Source organism: Anabas testudineus, chromosome 17, assembly GCF_900324465.2.
Source record: "Anabas testudineus chromosome 17, fAnaTes1.2, whole genome shotgun sequence".
NCBI classification, from domain to species: Eukaryota; Metazoa; Chordata; class Actinopteri; order Anabantiformes; family Anabantidae; genus Anabas; species Anabas testudineus.
This window is the reverse complement of record NC_046626.1, coordinates 6,759,562-6,781,178: the sequence shown is the minus strand read 5'-3', so window position 1 is coordinate 6,781,178 and position 21,617 is coordinate 6,759,562. Positions and strand designations below refer to the sequence as shown.

General features: G+C 39.7%; 3 protein-coding genes across 3 annotated transcripts; all 3 read left to right on the top strand.

The window, feature by feature from the left end:
• The first annotated feature begins 2,651 nt into the window (after positions 1-2,651).
• Positions 2,652-8,586, top strand: LOC113171953 (angiopoietin-related protein 3-like). Its single transcript, XM_026374692.1, has 7 exons — positions 2,652-3,219; positions 3,424-3,534; positions 5,885-6,005; positions 6,332-6,445; positions 6,754-6,849; positions 7,032-7,304; positions 7,423-8,586. The coding sequence occupies exons 1-7, from the start codon at positions 2,713-2,715 to the stop codon at positions 7,632-7,634; spliced, it is 1,434 nt and encodes a 477-aa protein (XP_026230477.1). The 5' UTR covers positions 2,652-2,712; the 3' UTR covers positions 7,635-8,586.
• Positions 8,587-9,535: 949 nt separating this feature from the next.
• LOC113171972 (phosphoglucomutase-1-like) lies at positions 9,536-14,330 on the top strand. The gene is made up of 11 exons (XM_026374728.1): positions 9,536-9,793; positions 10,578-10,740; positions 11,041-11,187; positions 11,411-11,536; positions 11,695-11,885; positions 12,045-12,199; positions 12,452-12,567; positions 12,674-12,809; positions 13,440-13,623; positions 13,758-13,886; positions 14,098-14,330. The coding sequence occupies exons 1-11, from the start codon at positions 9,536-9,538 to the stop codon at positions 14,185-14,187; spliced, it is 1,695 nt and encodes a 564-aa protein (XP_026230513.1). The 3' UTR covers positions 14,188-14,330.
• Positions 14,331-15,424: 1,094 nt separating this feature from the next.
• On the top strand, positions 15,425-18,511 carry LOC113172434 (leptin receptor gene-related protein). The gene is made up of 4 exons (XM_026375400.1): positions 15,425-15,557; positions 15,954-16,029; positions 16,500-16,683; positions 16,856-18,511. The coding sequence occupies exons 1-4, from the start codon at positions 15,542-15,544 to the stop codon at positions 16,970-16,972; spliced, it is 393 nt and encodes a 130-aa protein (XP_026231185.1). The 5' UTR covers positions 15,425-15,541; the 3' UTR covers positions 16,973-18,511.
• Positions 18,512-21,617: the final 3,106 nt, after the last annotated feature.

Here is a 21,617-nt window from a genome sequence, read left to right as displayed (position 1 = left end):
ATTGTATACTTTTTTTCATGCCTATGTTTATGTTGGGGTACAAGTGCGTCAGTTTTTCTTTGTCAGGCCAAGACTAATGTTTTCCCACTGTGCTATGTGTGCTATAGTGAAATATGTGGATCAGTCTCCGACTGGCTGCATCCAACTAACCGTAAAGCAAACTGGGTGATGTTTATGAAATGCCTATGATACGAGGAGGCAGCAGATACACCAGGGCTGCAACCACCGCCTTGTGCCCCACCACAGATGGAAAAAGAATGAGCAAGAATTAGCAAGAAATACTCCTTTTCCATTACCCATGCAGACAACTGACTCCAGGAGATTGTGGTTTGACTTGATGGAGAGAGAGAGAGCGAGAAAAAAACAGTCTTTATTGCACCAAATGAATGCTGACGGACTGACCACAGACTGCAGAAAACTTGGCCATGAAGCAAAAATGTTCTCTAAGGCAGTTTCAAAGAAAGATATAGAGTTGCATCATATTTGAGGACAAATTTAGAGCATAATATAATATACTTAAAACATTAGTTGAAAAAATAGTTATTAATTATTAACTTATACAAATAGATGTTTTGCACCCACAAAATGAAATGCATGAGGCACTAGGCTTGTGTGCTGCAGGGTATTAATTTCCTCTTATTATTGGTTGAAGCTGCCTCCTGGTGGAAAGTATACTGCAGCTGGAGCTACGTATTATACAGCCAGAAGACTGAAGAACTCTTTTTAGTAAAAGGGTTTTGGAGGATGCAAAATGCTCATTGACCTGACCTAATGTTCCTTATCATGCAATTGAATTGAACAAAAAACTGATATTACACAAAACAGATGGAAAGGTTTAAAGCAGTTCAATCCCCATAGAGGTCTCTCACCGGTAATTTCATGTGGCTTGTGGTCAGGGGTGTTACAGATTTGTCTGGGTGCAGGTCATTTCTGTAAGTTTATATTGAAAATAAGATATGTTTTCCTCTTTTGCCTTAGTACTTGGACGAAGAGTTAAACCGTTGATGTGTAGATAAGAAGATAAAAAATATAAAATAACATGAGCTGCTATATGATTTAGTAGAGGCCAATAGGAAACTGTAACAGCGGAATCTGTTGTAAAGTTGTTTCATAAAGAAACATGCATGACAGTTATCATCGGTTCTAAAATATCAGTCATTATATTACGATGGATGGAAGAAACGGTGCAGCAAATACGTGACTCAAAAATGTACAATGTGCACAAATTAATATTGCAGAAGACTTGCTTCAGTATCCTCCACCAGGAACTGTTTGAGTGGGAAGACGTGTACTGTTTGATGACTGCTGGTATTACGTTTTGCCCTTGAGGTCGTCGAAGAGAACTTTGAAGATTGTCCTTGGCTAGACTGGCATACTGTGCATCACTGATGTGTGAATGCCATGATGTTTTTATAAAAATAGAAATGTAATGGGAGAATAATGGGATGGGAGAATTGTAGCGCTGAGAGTAAAAAAAACAGTGGACAGATTTTGGATTAAACTGGGCCAATCATATGACATGGTAAATAAAACAAATTTTTTTTTTTCTTTTTAGCTATTGTCTTTGTTTTTCTAGGCCTGTCCCTATAGACAGGTATAAAGGTCAGCAACAGGTTCTCAAGCATCATCTTCTCATACAGTAGCCCTTTCCGTGCCAGTACATGGAACAGTCAAATGTACAATATGAAATGATGTAAATGTAAACACATTTGTAAATAGTAGGTCAATGTTCAGTTCTCTAACCCTTATACAAATTTACTATAATAATCATTGGCTCGGTCCCCATTAATTATTTATCACATACACCCCATGGCACCCCACATGGCCCCTGTACGGTATGTCCTTTAGTCTTTGAAGCTGCATTTTACCTTCTAGTGAGTTGCCTGTGCTGAAGTCAGGGTTATGGACTGTGTTTGCTGTGTACACACTGTGGGCCTCATGTAACCATGCCCTCATATGGTCAGTTAACAATTAACAGAGAAAAACATGGGTCATCACCCTACAATATATGAATAGGTGGTTAGAACTAACTTCATACTCCCACGTACAATTGCAGAGTATAACCCACAAATGAGTCTTTTGTTTTCTTGCATTGTGTGTTTATCGTGAAAGTTCACATGCAAGAAAGTTCAAATGCTGGTCAACTTTTCTAATAGGCTTTTAAATAATAGCATATTATTATATTAATATTTTATAGTAGTGCAGTAAAGCGAGGATTTCCTGTTATCAATAACAGGCAACATGTTGATTCACCAAAGTTGGTCCCTGTGGATGAGCAGTCAATCCAACAATACATGTTGCTTGATTCCATTCGGAGCAGAAGCTTTTCGCTCCCTAGTGACATTAAAATACACGGAAAAAAAAAACTCACAAAACCATAAACTTGTCACTTATTGAGCCTTTATGTAAATTGGACCACCTCCCTGTTTAAAAATAAATAAATGAATAAATAAATAAAATGAAATGCCAAAAACTCCACAGTAAACATTTCACCTCACTAAAATTTGAACTTGGAACCTCTCACTCAATAGGGGGTAACTACGTACATCCTGACTGCCACCATTGACAAGATGAGATTAATCATTGACAGTGCACGTATAAAACCCACAATTCACCCAGTAGCTCTTCATTCAGTCTCAGAAGAGGGAGAGAGCTGCCAGTTGTTCCCCTGTCATCATAAACACACTGCAGGGGAAGCAGCACAACAGCAGCATGAAAAGAACAATATTTCCCATATTGTTTGTCCTGGCTGCTGCCTGTGTCCCTGTGTTCTATGGCAAGGAGGAGCCTCCTGTCCCCCAGCTTGATGCTCCAGCTGAAACCCGGTCCCGCTTTGCTGCCCTAGATGATGTGCGTCTCCTGGCAAATGGCCTTCTTCAGCTGGGCCAGAGCCTGCGGGAGTTTGTGCAGAAGACAAAGGGACAGATAAATGACATCCTCCAAAAGCTTAACATCTTTGATCAGTCGTTTTATCAGCTGTCAGTGCTCGCCAGTGAAATTAAAGAGGATGAGGAGGAGCTGAAGAAGACAACTGTGGTACTGAAGGCCAGCAATGAAGAGATCAAGTATCTGTCTGTTGAGATCAGCTCTAAGATGAACAGAATCCTGCAGGAGAAGATTCAGCTGCAGGGGAAAGTGGAAGGACTGGAGAAGAAGCTAAACAGTCTGTCACAGGGTCTGATGACAAGTGAACAAGTGGCAGAGATCACTAGTCTGAAGGTAAGTCACCTGTTCTTATGAAGCACACCTGCACAAAACATCAAGTTACAAAAGTAGCATCAAGTCTTATTCTTTACTATGTTTGCTCTTCATGTATATACATGAGTCTCATGATGCCAGTACAAATAATTACAACAACAATTACATAATGTTTAACCATACAACCAACCACCATTTATACCAGACTTTATTTTTCCTGATCAGGAAGTGATTCGCTCCCAGGAGCACAGTATTACTGAGCTGCTGAAGGCTGTGAGTGCACAAAACGACCAGATCGACCACCAGAGGACGAAAATCAAGATTTTGGAGGAAAAGGTAGATGTTAGGGACTGTACATACATTATTAGAGAGACAGAGAGGGTTATGTATGTGTTTTCGTCACTGAAGGGGGGGTAGCTTAATACCTTTTCACCTAGAGTCATTATTCCCTCATGATATTTATTTTTAAAAAGACAGAAAAACAGTTATACCACAAGTGTGACTTCGTTTAGTACTTAATAGATCTGAAATCATGTAATTAATAGGTTCGTAAGACATGGGATCATCTGATATAATGTTACCTTATTGGGTCTTTATATATTTTTATATCAGAGAATATTTTATTTTTTACTTTGTAAAAGGTGGCCTAGAAAATATGAATAATGCAGGGGGCAAATACAAGAGTAAACCCTCCTGCACTAGTTGTTTTTATACAACCTCTTATTTGGGTAGTGTGGAGTTCCACTTAAATGTGCTTTAAGTTTGTTCCTGAAAAACGAAGCTTTTCTCTGGAAAATATTTTGCCTGTTTTTTCGAGTTATCTATCATCATCCTGGCATTGCAGCAACAGTGCTGTTAGAAAGAAACATTAGTGGAGTCATGGTGCTGTACTATATAATTTAGACTTTAAGTGTTTGGAGGGCGAAGACATGATGAAGGAGCTGTTCATATTTTTAATATTCTCAGCCACTGTTGCAGTGATGAATACATTTGCTTTAGGCCGGAAATGTCATATAATTACCATAAAATATTTGAAAAACTTCGGAAAACTTCTACTTTTGCTGAATGATGACCTCAGTCCACAATATTTGCCTGGTAGAGTCTTTGGATTACAGTGGCAAGAAAGTATGTGACCCTTTCGGGATTTCGTAGTTTTCTGCATTCATTTGTCATCAAATGTGATCTGATCTACATCTAAGTCAAAAGTATTAACAAATATAATGTGCCTAAAGTAATAACACAAAAAACATTCTGATCCTTCATGTCTTTATTGAGAACAAATATAAAATCCTCATAGTGCGAGTGGAAAAGGTAAAATTGGAGTCAGGTGTTAGCATAAGTTAAGAAAATGAGTTTGGAGGTGTGGCCTAGAGCTACTGATGTTGATTTACATTAGCCTGGGTTTGGGTTAGGGTTACGGTTAGTGATGGCAAAGACTACAGAAACTCACCAGTCTACAGTAAGGCAAACAATCTACAAATGGAGACACTTTGGGACTGTGGCTACTCTACCAAGAAATGGCTGGCCAGTCAAAATGACCCCAACAGTTCAACAAACACTCATCAGTGAGGTAAAGAAACAACCCTGAGTGACAGCCAAAGATTTGAAGGCATCATTGGAACTGGGTAACATCTGTGTTCTTGAGTCAACAGTAGGTAAAACATTGAACAAGCAGGATATCTATGGCAGGACACCAAAGGAAGCCGCTGCTTAGTAAAAAGAACATTGCTGAATGCCTGAAGAGCACATTGACACTCCACAGCAGTATTGGCAAAATGTTTTGTGGACTGATTAAACAATATTGAACTATTTGGAAAGAACACACAGCAAAAAGGTACAGCATATCATCATGAAAACATCATCTCAACTGTAAAGTATGGTGGAGGAAGCATCATGATTTGGACCTGCTTGCAGTGATTGAGGGGAAGAGGAATTACCAAGAGTATCATTATATTATTATTATTATTATTATTATTATTATTATTATTATTATTATTATTATTATTATTATTATTATTATTATTATTATTATTATTATTATTATTATTATTATAATAGAATAAGAACAAAAAATATAACATGAGAATGTCTTTTCGTCAGCTAAACTCCGTAGAAGTTGGGTGATGCAACAGAACAATGACACAAACAAACACCAGAATGGCTCCAGAAAAACAAAATCCACCTTTTGCAGTGGCCAAGTCAGAGCCCAGACCTCAACCTAAAAGAGATGCTATGGAACCGCTTGAAGAAAGCCACACACATGAGACGTCCAAGAAATATGACAGCGTTGAAGCAGTTCTGCAGGAAGAATGAGCTAAAATTCCTCCTGAACAATGTGCAGGTCTGAACCACAGCTACAGGAAGTGCCTGGTTGATGTTATTGCTGCCAAGGGGGGCCAAGTATTAACTATATAATAACTAGTTATTAATTCCAAGGGTTCACATCCTTTTTTTACTATCACTATGAGTTTTTTCTTTAGTTTTTCTCAATGAAGATATAAAGGATCAGTATTTTCTTGTGTTATTATTTTAGGCACATCATATTTGTTAATACTCTTGACTTAGATGAAGATCTGATCACATTTCATGACAAATTAATGCAGAAAACCATGACATTCCAAAAGGTTCACATACCTTTTTTTGCCACTGTATCTCTGCAAGCCAAAGTGTTTTTTTTTTCCCACAGTTTACAGCCAAAACAGCGACCCAGGACACCATTGATAGGATGCCTGAAATCTTCAACAGTGAAGCACCGACACTCACCCCTTATCTGACCTCAAGTTCTACCAACACCACAGCAACGATGAGTAAGATGGATACTAGTATATGATGAAATGTTGAGTGACGTTAGGGTTTAGGTTTCATTTATCTGGCACACTGTATATAAGCATCCAGTTTTCTGTCTTACTGTATCAATGTTCATGACGCTAGAATGCGTCCCGCTTCACATTCATGAAGTTTGATTCAGTCACAGCAGGGAGCTGCCTGGTACATCAACAGTCTCAGTAGTTACTGAGCAATTAGTTACCCTAGACAAATTTTCCTGTTAATGCTCCTAATATGAATTTTGCAGGTAAACTTTATTCAGGAAGGTCTCAAGTTTGAAATTGTCCTTGTGGTCATTTTTCAACAGATCTGCCGTCAGACTGCAGCAAGCTGTTCAACAGAGGGGAGCGAGTCAGTGGTGTCTATGCTATAAGACCCAATGGATCAGAGCCATTCATGGCTTTTTGTAACATGCACAAAGGTACTCCAAGTCATTTCTACTTCGTATAAACAACAGTTCGGATTTGCAGTTATTTATTATAGTTCTGATACAGCTCTGACTCTGAATTACCCATAGCTGTGTATGAGTGCGTGAATCGCTTTCTGTCTCTGTATGTTAGTCCTGTGATAGACCTCCCCTGCCTATCGCCTAACGACAGCACCAGCCGATGGGTTCCACTATCCCCACAACCCTTAGGAGGAAAAGCGGTTAAGATAATGGATGAATGGGTGGTCGGAAACTCCAGAGATTCTAAATTTAAATGAACTTTTTCTATTTTTCCAATTTAGACCATGGAGCAACAGTTATTCAGCGAAGGAAAGATGGCACTGTGAATTTTGATCAAACCTGGGACAAGTATGAAAATGGGTTTGGAGATTTTCAAGGCAAGACATTATTCTCTTCTCCAGATACTCTAAGCACAATTGCTAATTAATCTAATGTTATATTCTCAACAGTTCTAAATAGTAGTAGTATTTCTGCATATCTTTGTGTGCATTACTTCTTTTCTTGTAGATGCGTGTGAAATCATGTCAACTGTAAGCTCTCCATAATGTCTCTCTTACAGGAGAGTTTTGGTTGGGGCTTAGGAAGATCCACTCTCTAGCTACTCAGGGCAACTCTGTCCTCCATATCCAGCTGGAGGATTGGAAACAGGCCAGGCACTTCAACAAATACAGATTTTACCTTGATGGTCCAGAAAGCAACTACACTATTCACCTCACACATCTGTCTGGAGATTTGGCTGACCCCATGAGCAACCACACAGGAATGATGTTCTCCACCAAGGACAGGGACAATGATAACCACCAGGACTCCAGCTGTGCCCACAACTACGCAGGTGCAGCAGATGTGCATGTAGTGCGCATGTATTATCTCCATGTGATGTACATATGGGTATAATGAATATGTGCTGTGCCATATGAGATGTTTAACATGTATTTCCTGTTTTCCTCCAGGTGGATGGTGGTTCAATGCCTGTGGAGACACCAACCTGAATGGGAGATACTTGCGTATGCGACCAAAGGGGCGTAGGAGAGGGATTCAATGGAAGCCAGGCCGAAAATCCTCCTACTCCCTCAGACTCACTGAGATCTCTGTCCACCATGTGGCTATTCCCAGTCTCTCCTCCTCCACTTCAGCTTCCTCTGAAGCTGGTGTGATTCACTGATGCATTACCAACAATCTCCAGTGAAAGTCATCAGAACCAACCAGCATTATACTGGGACTTCCTCAGCAGAACACTGGCAGCCATGGTTTCAGACGGCATGGCAGGAGGTAGATGTTTCCTCCCACAACAAAGTCGCCGTAGATTAAAGTCAGTCACATAGCTTTTCAGTTCTTTTGTGTCCTAAACACACAAAACCATTGGAAAGTATTAGTCCCCATGATTGGGATACTCTGAGTGTGATTTCTAATAGAACAACTTCAAACTGTATTGAGAAATCTCAGAGCAGTTCATAAAATGTATCTGCGCTCACGGTGTATCAGATATCAAAGGCTATAGAGAAGAAAGCCATATACAGTGGCTTCAGAAAATCCCTTTTTACTAATTTTACTATGTTGTAGATTTAATTAAATGGATACAACTGATGACTGTTATAATGATAAATTGAAATGTATTTTACATTTTTATTTTGCCACACAGCTGCAAATATCTTTGTAAACGTTTCAGTTTTTTCCTCTTAAAATTAAATCTACAACACAATAAAATGCACAAGAAGTGAAAGGGCCTGAGTAGTTTCTGAAACCACTGTATGAGCAGTGTTTATATTGGGTCACATTGACTCTCAGTATACAGCAGTTGTTCCTAACATGGGTCATGAGATACAGCTAAGTCATTGGGAGATAATTAAGAGGATACAAAAGCCTACAAACCATGGTTGATGTTTCTTTTTCTGTGATAAACTGTACATTTGTATCCCCTGTGTCTTGAAAACTGTATAGATGTAACAGTCTGGAATTTCACTAGTGCACCTGCTGACATCTTGACATCTACAATAAGTGACAAGGTCCCCAGTTGAAGTTGGGAACTACTGCTATAGATAAGACTCATCTGTACTTTACATTCTCTGTTTTTTATACATTTGCTGTATTTTATTTAACTTTAACTAAATAAAAGTATTATGGTGACTTTAAATAATGCTAATATTCATTTTAGTGTGGATACATATAGAACATCACCGACTCAGACTGAGTGCTGTTTGTTGTTATGAGCTGTAATTGTTTGACCTTTCCTTGCACAGGGTGGTCTTTCTATGTCAACAGAGGTTAAAACTGAAAGTCGTCATCCTTGGACTAAAAACATCAAATGTGATCTGATGCCAAAGTCTAGTAAATGACTGACTAATGTTTGTGGATCCTTTTACTACATACTAAAACTTTCTGAATGCTGTTGTTGAAGTCTGTGTTGTAAATTGTCCTGAATCCACTGTAGAGGGCAGCATTGTTCTGTCTCACTCAGATAACCTTCCACTCTCCACTTATTGTACTGCATGTTCAATTGAACATGCTTGTTTTTTTTACACAGACACTTCCTTAAGACTTCATATCGATATGACCAGCATTTACTACTAATTACCTTCTAATCTCGATAACTCTCTGTTCTCATATTCTGCTCTATGAAAGGGTATATATCTCACCAATGAGAGATGTAGTCTTTCTTTTTGAATATCATTACTCTGTGCACAGCTGCAGCCCCTCCCAGGAAGAAGATTGCTCCCATAACACTGCAGTAACTTCCACCCAAACACATACACACACACACACGCAAGTCTTTGGGACTGGGCCTGCAGCCTTGACAGTGATTTCCTTGCACACGTGTGAAGGAGCTTCTTCAGTTTCTCCCCCTGCTGCTGCTACACACATTAGTTTGAAAGGTTATTTTGGGTTGCAGAGGTACCACTGTAACCCTCGGCTTCCAGTGAATAATAGGAGGAGTCAAGATTTCACCCTCCCATTCTGTCCCTATGTGATCCATTCCCCTCATCAACTAGCTGGGGATTTCCCTTCAAACAGCAGGTTCCTTACTTTTTATGCCACAGCATTAGGTTGGATCCTCATTTTGAAACAATGGACAACAGTCCTCTGCAGGTGTTGACTGTCCCGACAGCCCCCTACCCTGACCAGAGACCCAGCACCAGCGGCCTAAGAAAAAAGGTCTTTGTATTTCAATCCAAGAGGAACTACCTGCACAACTTTATCCAGAGTATCTTCTCCTCTATTGACCTACGTGACCGCCAGGGTTCAACGGTGGTGGTGGGGGGAGATGGACGCTTCTTTAATCGGACAGCTATTGAGGTCATTGTGCAGATGGCAGCTGCCAACGGGGTCAGTGTCACCATGTGTATGTGTTTGTATGTGTGAGCGGGTGGGTGGGTACATGGCCATGTCACTGTGTGCGATCACTGGGTGTATGTCAGTGTCACCTGCCCCCATTGCCTGTATTTATCTTTTAGTTTAGTCCTTTTAGGAGGCTATTTGCTTGCAGTCTTTGTATTTCGATGCTTAAAGGTAAAATCCTGAGTCTCATTAACTAATTGTCAGATAATTCCTATTTAACATGTTGCTGTTTTTCAGTTTTTTTTTTTTACATTCAGTTACAATGGCAGTTTGGCTGCGGTTTGCAGATGCTTTTAACTTAAACTACAATTAGACAGATCTGTAATGAGCAGCAACACCGAGAGAAGACAGTAGGGTATGATGCAGCCCATCACAACGTAGTAACCCTGATAAATTAAATTATTAAATGAGTGATGCCATCCAGCCATCTCTGCCGTCTTCAAACAGAAACCTAGTTTGTTTTCTACCCTGTTGCCTAAAGCAGCAGTGAGCTATCTGTGCTGCTCGCGTTTAAATTAAGCTTGGAGATTCTGATGTGTCCTAGGACATATGTTATACTTAGAAGGATTTAAAATAAACAGATACGTGCTAGAACTTGCTTTTAAAGTGGTTTAGCTGCCGTTCATTCAATGACATTCAAGTCTTACTTAGTGCACATCAAACCTGATATTTAATGGCTACAAAAAATAGGCCCTCCCCCCTCAGATATTTCAAGACAGTCATGCTAGCCAGCTCACACACACACAAACACACCTGTGTGGCATTTCCTTAGGTGGGTCGGCTGATCATTGGACACCATGGGATAATGTCCACGCCAGCCATCTCCTGTGTGATCAGGAAATACAAAGCCATCGGTGGCATCATCCTCACTGCCAGCCATAACCCTGGTGGACCTGATGGGGATTTTGGTATTAAGTTCAATACTGCAAATGGAGGTATGGTAACTGGAGAGGAAGAGGCGTGAAGGGGCTTCTACAAGTGCGAAATAGTGTTACAAGAGAATTGCGACATTTAGCAGGGCTGTACAAGGTCTCACTCTGTCAATGGGCACACATTTACTGCTGAAATAAAGTTTGAGACTTTGTGTGAACATATAATCTGGGACAAAATTCAAGCAGAACAAAACAAATCCCAGATAACTATTATCACCAGTATGCTGTTTATGCTTAACTGTGATTCTCCAATACAATAAAGTGAATACCAATGAAATGCTAACTATTAACTTCTGCCTCTAGGACCAGCCAAGGAGGATCTCACAAATAACATTTTTCAGATCAGCAGAACCATTGAGGAGTTTACGATCTGCCCCGGACTGACAGTGGATCTGACAACCCTGGGAAGACAGACGTTTGATCTGGAGAACAAGTTCAAGCCCTTCACAGGTGAAGCATCAGTCTTTCACCCATCACAGACTCATACAAAGAGGCAGTGAGTAGAAAAGAACTGTTGTTAAACTTTAGACAATGTGAAAACTTTCCTTTCATTTTATTAACACAAAAATACTTGACAACTAAGTATCAGATATATAATCAGACTTATTTGAACATTTAGTGATGTAAGACCCAAATCTAATATATTTTTTCTCCCATGTGTGGCTGTGTACAGTGGAAATTGTGGACACTGTGGAATCCTATGCTAACTTGCTGAGGAATATCTTTGACTTTGCTGCTCTGAAAGAGCTTCTGTCTGGAGAAAACCACATCAAGATAAAACTAGATGCCATGCATGGAGGTGAGAGACCAGTGCGTCATCTCAAGGCATTCTTCATCACACTGTAAACAAAATACAGAAGGGCGGTCACATGCAAATACACAAATTGTGAATTAAAATATTTGTCTGACACTGGCTAATACCAGTCTTCGTCTTGCAATCCTGTCTCTGCTCACCAGTTGTTGGACCTTATGTGAGAAGAATACTGTGTGAGGAGCTGGGCTGTCCTGCCAATTCTGCCATTAACTGTATCCCAATGGAGGACTTCGGGGGCCAACACCCAGATCCTAACCTCACCTACGCGGCAGATCTTGTTGACAGCATGAGGGATGGACAGTATGATTTTGGTGCAGCTTTTGATGCTGATGGGGTGTGTTCAGTAGTAAATTACTTGCTTACCTAGTTTTCATTTTAAAGACTATATACAATAAGATCAAGTTTTTAAAAAAAGGTTGAAGCAAAGGATACTTTACATTAAAGGCCTGAACCAAAGGCCCTGACCTCTAACCTCTGGCTGTCTGCTTTCTAGGACCGTTACATGATCCTTGGCAAACACAGCTTCTTCCTGACCCCCTCTGACTCTGTGGCTGTGATTGCTGACAACATTTTCTGCATCCCATACTTCCAGCATACAGGGGTGAGAGGCTTCGCCCGCAGCATGCCCACAAGTGCAGCTTTGGACAGGTAAAAACTATGGCCTGACTTTCAAAAATCACTGTCAAAGCCAATGGATGATGTGGCTAAAGATTGTGGCGTAGTGAAACCTAAAGTTCTTTGAGATAATAACATGTAATCACTGCATTTCTGTAGATCTACTGTGGAGATATCACTGAACAGGAATACATCAGATCATGTTGTTTCAATATTTACACATGCTCTTGTTTCAAAGGTTGACTGTGCTTTCTTAGAATATGCTTGTATTGTATTTCCTATCAGAGTAGCCAAGGCAACAAAAATAGAGCTATATGAAACTCCCGCTGGGTGGAAGTTCTTTGGGAACCTGATGGATGCAGGCAGGTTGTCGTTGTGTGGAGAGGAAAGCTCTGGTACAGGTGCTGTATCTCTTCAACAAGTAGTTGCATCCGAATATGCTCTATTTTGAATGAAGTGGTAGAAAAAAAAACTTTTATAAGTTGGTGCATGGTAAAAATTCCTCAGGTGGAGACCATATTCGAGAGAAGGATGGACTTTGGGCTGTGCTGGCATGGCTGTCTATCCTGGCCAACAGAAAACAGAGCGTGGAGGATATTCTAAATGACCACTGGCTTAAATATGGACGAAACTACTTCACCAGGTGAGCTGTGGACATGAGCAATCATACCAACATTGTTGTCGTCTCACAGCTTTTGTGTATTCAGGGATCATCAACCATCATAAACATAGTAAAAACTAAATTAAAAAAGATGATAAATTGTGGAGGAATTAGTTATTTCTGATTAGCAAATTTGTGGGTTATTTAGATTATATTGTGGAGCTAGGCTATTGAGAGTGCTGAGAAGATACATCTGGCATATGACTGACATCTAGTGGAACATATGTGGCATTACACATTTTTATTGTCAATAAAAACATCTAAAGGACATCAAGTGGAACCACATATTATCAGCTTGAGGCTGATTAGCTGATATTTGTTCAACACTGCATCAGCAAAGTCAGTTACATTTGGTCAACACTGCAGATCCTCTTATTAAATGTCTTATTAAAAATTATGACTTATACTGCACAATGTAGACAGTTTTCACCACATGCACCAAAGAAATATCATCTAGGAGTGGGACAAATAAGTCTCAAACATTAACATAATTCAAAATGAGAACATCTGTAAAACGGAAGTCACATTAAATCAAAAATAAATGTATTAGTTAAGTAAATTTCGCTGAAGCTTATTTTATTGTCAAATTCTGTTGGTTGTTGTTTGGTCCAGATATGACTATGAGAATGTAGACATAGATGCAGCTTGTGAGATGATGGAGGACTTGGAGATTATGATTGCCGACAAGTCATTTGTGAAGCAGAGATTTGCTGTGGAAGACAAAATCTACCAAGTGGAAAAAGCGGACAACTTTGAATACACTGACCCAGTGGATAGCACCATCTCCAGGAACCAGGTACACACTGGACTTTATCTATGCAATAATAAGACTGATATGACATGCACCCAGTGGTCCTTAGCTGCATGGATGCTTTCAGCTTCAGAGTCTAAAACCTTCCCATGTTCTGTGGTGGGCTGTTTTCACTGCAGGGTCTGAGGATAATCTTCACTGATGGTTCTCGGATCATCTACAGGCTCAGCGGGACAGGTAGTGATGGGGCGACAGTTCGAATCTACATCGACAGCTATGAGAAGGAACACATTTTTGAAGACACGCAGGTAGAATTATGAGGCGGTTATAAAAACTTGAAGCCTAATCTGTCCAAAACAGCAGCATTTCATGTAACATGTAAATATAAAAATTAATTAATCACCAATATTAATATAATATATATAATATTATTTTTTTCTTTCCTAAGTTACTTATTAAGTCGCAATTGTAATCAGCCTGCTTGTGCTTATGTCACCATATCATCCTTTTTTGGAACAGGTGATGCTGGCGCCCCTGGCAACCATTGCTTTAAAGATTTCCCAGCTCCATCACAGGACAGGTCGAAGTGGTCCCTCAGTCATCACATGATTCCTTCCTTTATACTTCTCCATCATTGCTACATTAATACCCTTTTTGTTTTTCTCTCTAGATGTTTTTTTTTATATATATTAACTGAGCACACATTCTTAAATTGTAGCCAAATAATATGCATTTAAATTTCAGACTGAACTATATTTAGTGCCTCTTTCTGTAACACATTTAAAATAAAGCTTTTTATTTTTTGTTTTTCTGTGCCTTGTTTTGTTTCTGCAGTGAACAGACTATTTTTTTTGGTCTTTGATGATTTTACTTTTAATAATCTGCAGTTTCACCAATGAGTCACTGGCAAAAAGCAGCAGGGTTTCAAAATCAACAGCACTCCTACTGATCATAACAACTAATCATGGCCTCATGTCCTATTAAATGCAGCATGTGGCTTGAACGCAGCGATTTCATTTCCTCTGTGAAATGTTAACACTGTGTATTCTCACTTTGATTTACAAAATGTGGCTGTGCACAATCAAGATTCTCAGTATGGTTGGTTTTGTATAAAGTAGAACTGAAGCGGTTGTTTTGCTCATGAATAATATTTTCTCAGCAGTTATTTTTAAAAAATAGGAACTGAGTGTTTCCTGCCATGAAGCTTCAGATTACTTTTATATCACACTGTACCTACTCCTTCATTAAGGGACATTAAAACTCATCAGCCAGATAATAACATGAAAATTTGATTAGAATGTGTGGGAGCTGGAAGATGCACACCCAAAAACACAGAAAGGATGCAACCATCTTAGCGTTAATTGTCCTGAAAATAAAGCTTGCTCATGTTTAACACCAAAGTGAAGCATGACACTGTAATACTGCACATTTTGAAAGACGCTTATTCAGCGTGGATATGGTGGATATGATTTCAATCTGGATAGCAGCAACAGCAGCGGCTGCAGCTGCTGCACCCTAGCACCTGGTCCAGCTTTGTGATCACTCATGCTCTTTGAAGTACTGTATCTCCACTTTACGCAGGATCCTAAAGACCAAAAAGAGGAACATGAAAAATGCAGCTAGAAATTGCACTACTTTGTAATACAACTTCTCATGTGCTGTCATAAATGCAAACCTATTTATTGTTATTTTGTTTGTTTGTTTCTGAATGCTTTTGTACAAAGTTTCAGCATGTTCACTGATGACTTTAGGCATAATTTGTCAGTATGATCAAATTTAGAGTTTGATGCCCGTAACACAGCGGGCCTGTCTCTTTAAGACGGTCACCTGACCACAAAGCAGGAAACCCCGATGGAGGAAGCAGGAAGTCTGTCTGCCAAGAAGAAGGAAAGCCTCAACACATAAACAGTAAACAGAGAGCAGGAGAAAAGTTTAAAAGAAACTTTTACACTGTTTTACCACAATGGCTGGCATTAAAGGTATTTTATTTCACGCACTAATTAGTTAGTGTAATTATTGCGGTCGTTGCGTTACGCAGACTTTTCTCGACGTTTTCGTGAAGGCTTCAAAACTTTAACCTAGTTTTCAACACTTGAAGCTCTTTACTGAGTCATTTCGAAAGTGCGGATTCAGTGTTGATCGACGGTATCAGCTCCATCCCTGAGCTATTAACCTCTCTACATTGTACAGTAGGCTGTTGCTGTTTGTTTTCCACAGTAATTTCATCTTAAATGTCGACACCAGTATTTAACAAAACTCATAGCGTTCAAACTGTTACAAATCTGTCGCAAATGTGTATTGGTTATATATGTAACGCTGGACAAAAGCATGTCTGCCAGTGTATGTAAGTTAATTTAATGTCTCTCTTCCTCCAGCACTGGTTGGTTTGTCCTTTAGTGGTGCTATTGGACTGACATTTCTCCTGCTGGGCTGTGCGCTGGAACAATATGGGTATGTTGTCATCGAGTATTTATTGTATGACAAAGACGTGACTTATATGTGTTTAAAGGGAAAATGGCCAGTTTATCAGAGAGAAATGATCAACACCAGTGAATAAAAGCCACATCAATTCAAAAAAGTTCTTAAACGTAAAAGTTTTGAACTTCCATAATGTTGAAGGACTTTTATTGGCCATAATTAATGCATCAAAGGTCATTCAGTCAATGTTGTGGGTAAGAAAGCCAAATCCTGTAATTTCAATAATGTAACATAATGAGATGTTTCATTAGATTCCCACTGCCCTCTTCTTTTAAACACCATGCTCCCATTTGCAAATGGAGTTTTCCAGACTGGACATACACACAGCATTTTCTACAGGGTTAATTGCACTTTTAATGACATGTAAACTGCACCGCAAATGTAAAATCTCCTGTTTATTTCTTGGCAAGCTTGTGTTTTATGTTTCACACCTGTCTGTTTAGGGTCTACTGGCCGCTGTTTGTCTTGATTTTCTACATACTGAGCCCCATCCCGACCTTCATATCCAGACGTGTCTGTGAAGATGACTCCTCCAGCAATGCATGTAGAGAGTTGGCCTACTTCTTAACAACTGGCATCGTTGTGTCATCTTTTGGCCTTCCCATTGTCCTAGCCCGCAATAGCACAGTGAGTTCTCTCTATCTATGTCAATATTTTGGAGGTTCATTTGAACATTTTTGTTTCTGTTTGTAGTAACATTTATTTAACATCAGTTGTTGTCCAGAAATGGGATTCAAAAAACGATAGATGACTATTAATATATTTTGGCTACTTCAATGAAGGTATTTTTCTTCTGCAGATCCAGTGGGGTGCCTGTGGTCTGGTGATGACTGGGAATGTTGTCATCTTCCTCACTATCCTTGGCTTTTTTGTTGTGTTTGGTGGTGGGGATGACTTCAGCTGGGAGCAGTGGTAGAGTGCCTTTGGACAGTGGGCCGACAGGATAGATAGATAGATGGATGGATAGATGGATGGATGGTCAGGTAGATGGCTGAATGGATAAACAGCAGAATGAGGGTCACATGTGTCCTGTACCCAATGGAGGATGATGCTCATGTAAAGTATAGGCTACAAAATGTAAACTTTACTGCTTTCAGGCTGTTTTTTTTCTATATTCAGGGGTATTATTGTTGGAAACAACACTATACACCTTATTAATGTGCCTTTTGCCTGGAACTAGGGAGACCTGGGGAAGTGCTCATGTCTATACCCCTCTTGGGCTATAAACCCATTACCATCCATCTTAACCAATGTATTTTAGCTTGTCTGCCCTTTGTTTCGCCCCAAAATCAGAATTTTTATTGCAGCTTCCTTCTCTCTATTGTGCTTCAGGTTTCAATATCATAAAGCGATCCTAGTAACTCTAGTTTAATGAACATCACATTTTTCACTGCACTATCTGTGTTCATTGTTCAGTGGGGAAGTGACTAAACCGAATTATGGCTTGCTTACTATAAGCATTCTTGTTTAAAATGCAAAAGCAGGACAGGATATCTAAGTCTATGCTATCAGACAACTAGTTATGGGACTCCTAATCAGGTAAAAAAATATATATATTTGTATGGAAATGTGTCTTTTTTTGTTTTCAGAACTTTAAAGCCTTACTTATTTCTGGTGCAATTGTTTACGTTCTCACCAAAGATCATTTTAGACTGCTAAAACTGAGCTTATTCACCACCGACCTGTGATCTGTTCTACACAGCAACACAATCCTCAGAAATCAACAGAAGCATTTGGGAAACAGCTGTTTAGTGTTTATCATATGTCTAAGTTTATATGTTCAGTTTTAGTGTACAGAAAGCACCAACATTCATTTTATATTCCTGCAGGTGACAAAGATCATAATATTGATAAAATCTAAAGTTGTCAATGTATGAATTATATTTTTACATGATAATTACTGTACATGTATGTGAAAGTGCACTTCATCCTTATAGACAGGATTTTACCTGCAAACACTTGTGTGTGTGCTCATTGCTAATGGAAAAAAAAATCACTTTGTTTGACATTCAAGTCTAATATTATATTTCGTCACCAGGAGTCGTTGAAATTTGTAGTTATAAATCGTTATTGCTTCCTCTTGTTTAGTTTTTTTTGTTTGTTTGTTTTTGTTCATTATTGTCATTAACTGACTATTAATACGTTTCTGAGGTTTGTGTGATCAGCCCACCTCAGAGTCAGAGAATAGATGTGAAATTCTTACTGTCTAAAATAATTTCTGGTTTCCATAATATCTCAAACACAATTACATGGTAAAATATTTAACTATTTCTCAAAACTGACATGTTTATTACTGTCTATAGCAGAAAGTTTGTTCTTTTGTGCCTCTTGTATCCACACTTTATAAACACTAATGAGAAAAACTCTCAAAAGTTATTTTTTTGAGCTCCTGACTGCGTTTTGTTTTCTAACATTGATTAAAACTGTGTATAGTGAAATAAAGGTATGGGCTCTATTTGCTGTTGATTGGTTATGTGATGAGGAAAGTAACTATTACAGTGGCGGGTAAAATGGGTGGATTTTAATTTTATTTTGGTAAATTTTTCAATTATTTTATTTTCAAATAAATTTGTCTATGTCCTATATCAATGGATGATGCATTAAAACAGATACAGTCAGATATTTGGCAACATTCAACAAGCGACATATAACGCCTGCCCTAATAACTGTATAATTTCTACTGAGAAACATCTCACCACCTCTCTGTCTGCTTTGCTTTTTCCAAGCACACAACATGCTGCATAACAAAAATAATATTAAACCAACAAAACGTATCTATTCAGGGTTAAATAGAATGTGATAGAAATCACTCATGCAGCTGCATACATCTTAAGCAGTTCAATTTCATTCTCTGTCCATGTGTGTCAGGAATGCACTGAAGCTGCTTCACTAATTTTTGTGTGAAGCCAAGTGAGTTACCTCCAAAAATAAAGGGAACCCACACGCTGCAAATATATAATTACTTCTATGAAAAACATCTGTGCCATCCGCCTCCAGTGATTGCATTTCATGAGGAGGTAGATACAGCATGGATGGACTAACAGCCCACAGAGAGGTTAGGGGCTGTATCTTTGCTACTATGTGAAACACAATATTGAAGGAGACTCGTGGAAGTACAGTATGTAGGTGGAGTATATTATGACTACAAGGCATGAAAATAACTGTTTTGTGATGTTTCACAATTTTTGAAATTTGACATATATACATATTAAAGATGAACACAAGAATGTTGTTGTATTCAGGGATGTGGCTCAAAATCCCAGCAGTGATGTCCCAGCATTATTGTGATGCTTAGACATCAACATGATAAACAGGGCCAAGTATAAACTCTCTGAAACAGTTCCAGAGGAATGGTACACATTTGCCCAGTGAGGTATACTGGGGATGGTCTCCAAGACAGCTTTCCACTTGTGGGACTTGCATGTACAAGATGATGTTCACCACAAATGGGCAGAACCCATACGGTGGCTGTGGATCAAGAGAAGCTTGGAGTAGTTAAGACATTAATAACATGTTTCACAAAGAAAACCTGATTCATTTACTTTGGTAAGAGACTGATGTTGAAAGAAACACCCACTGAGATCACAGGAATCAGAAGTTGTAGCCTACTATCCCCCAAAAGCACTTTGATGTTAGATGATGATGAAGTCAGAAGTCATTTCTACTTAACCTAATACGTGAGTGAGAGACATTGAGAGAAAAAAGGATGAATGTAAGGAAGGAGATGAAGAAATAGAAAGAGCCCAGAGACACCCATTCATCTCTGTTCCAGGACAGCTGTTGCTTGGCAACAGCTAAGGCATCACAATTATTCCACTAGACTGCTGAGCCTGTCCTTGAACGGTACACAGTGCAACACAGTTTCAGAGTACATGACAGTGAAAGACAGCATATCATGTTGTTACTGTGTGATACTTTAATATACAGTTCATTGATTGTATATAGATGGTGGTAGATTACAGTTTCAAATGCAACATGCTGTAAAGTGCAGCCACATAGCTCAGTGCAACACAGTATGTCCTACATGATGTAATAATGTAACAATGCAATATTGCAGTATCGTGTAATACTTAAGTTAACTTGCAGCAACAGAAGTCAGTGCAATGCAGTATAAATGGAAAAGAACAATGCAGTAGTGTCAAACTAGGTGATACAATGCAATGCCAAACACAAGGCAACACTCCTCAGATTTCTAGCTGAAGTGAAACACTTGTATGTACAATAAAATATGTTCACCATCTGCTAGCCTGCTACATTTACACCACCCATGACTGCTCCTAGTGATCTGACTAGCATGCCTTCGACACAAACCTACAGGCTTTGATTTAAAGACACACAATGTAGATAACTTTAATTACTGTTATTTAAAGAGACGATCAACTAAAACACGTCAGGAAGTCAATGGGAGACTGAGAGCCCACGGGCTGCAGCCTCATTAAGCTACAGATCCATACCCTTCCTCTGGATGGAGATCACACGGGCGCAGCGGGCCGGCACGGAGCGTGCTGACGTCAGAGATCTGCGTCGTCGGCGTCGCAGCCAATCGATGCGCCGTGCGGGGCGCGAGGGGAACGAGCGCGAACGGCACAAAAGGAACCTGATAAAAAAAAACAAAGGAGGCGCGCGCGTGTGCTTCGGTCGCGCGGCAGAGCAAGCGGAGACGGCGGCGTGTCGCGCGACGGTCAGTGCGCGCGGGGAAGCGGGCAGGGCAGCGGTAAGTGCGGAGCTCGTTTAAATGTCCTTTAACCCCCTAATTATGGTGTTTTAATGGTTTAGTTAACACAGCCGGCTCTATCTACTCCGTGGAGTGGCGTGGGCTCTGCAGCCTAACCGAGAAAGCTACGTTTTAAAGTTACAGTTAAATTGGCACAACGTCCGCCTGAAGTTGATAGTGATGAAGCAACAACAGTTCCGCCGGTTCAGTTTGTCAAACCCGATGTTGCACAAAGCTCGGGAGGCCGGCTGCAGTTATTGGAGCCGCACACAGCCTGTTTTCACAGAAACAGGGATCGCATATCTCGAGTTGCACCAACTCAAGTCTTCACATTGAGTCGCATCACGTACGTGCTCCTCGTCCGCGCTGTTGGATCGCGGGCATCTCTCGTCCCTTTGACAGTCGACCTGTTCGGTTCGGTCAGTAGCAGGCTGCCCGTGTAGTTTGAAACACATCTACTAAACGAAGTGCTGCTCTGGAAACAGTCTACACAAATGCACGCAAATATTCCATGTGGTTCACAAATGCATCCATTAGCCTGCGATGTGGTGGTGAAGTCAATCGAGTTAGGACACATTGCCAGTTAGTTAGTTTTTTTTAATTATGGTGGATGAAAGGTAAATAGAGAGAAACAAATTGTTTGGGACAGCTGTGGGTGAGTCACATGCATTATTTGTGTATATCTGTTTTTGCAATATTTGTGTGCAGAGTCTGGGGAACACACGTTAGTGGCAGAGCTGCTGCTTTAGTCGTTAAACCAGTAACTGTTTAATATGCATTTACACTATCAATCACTGTCCATTTAGTCAACTGAGGTCAGCAAAGCCTTCCAGGAGAGAAATGGCAC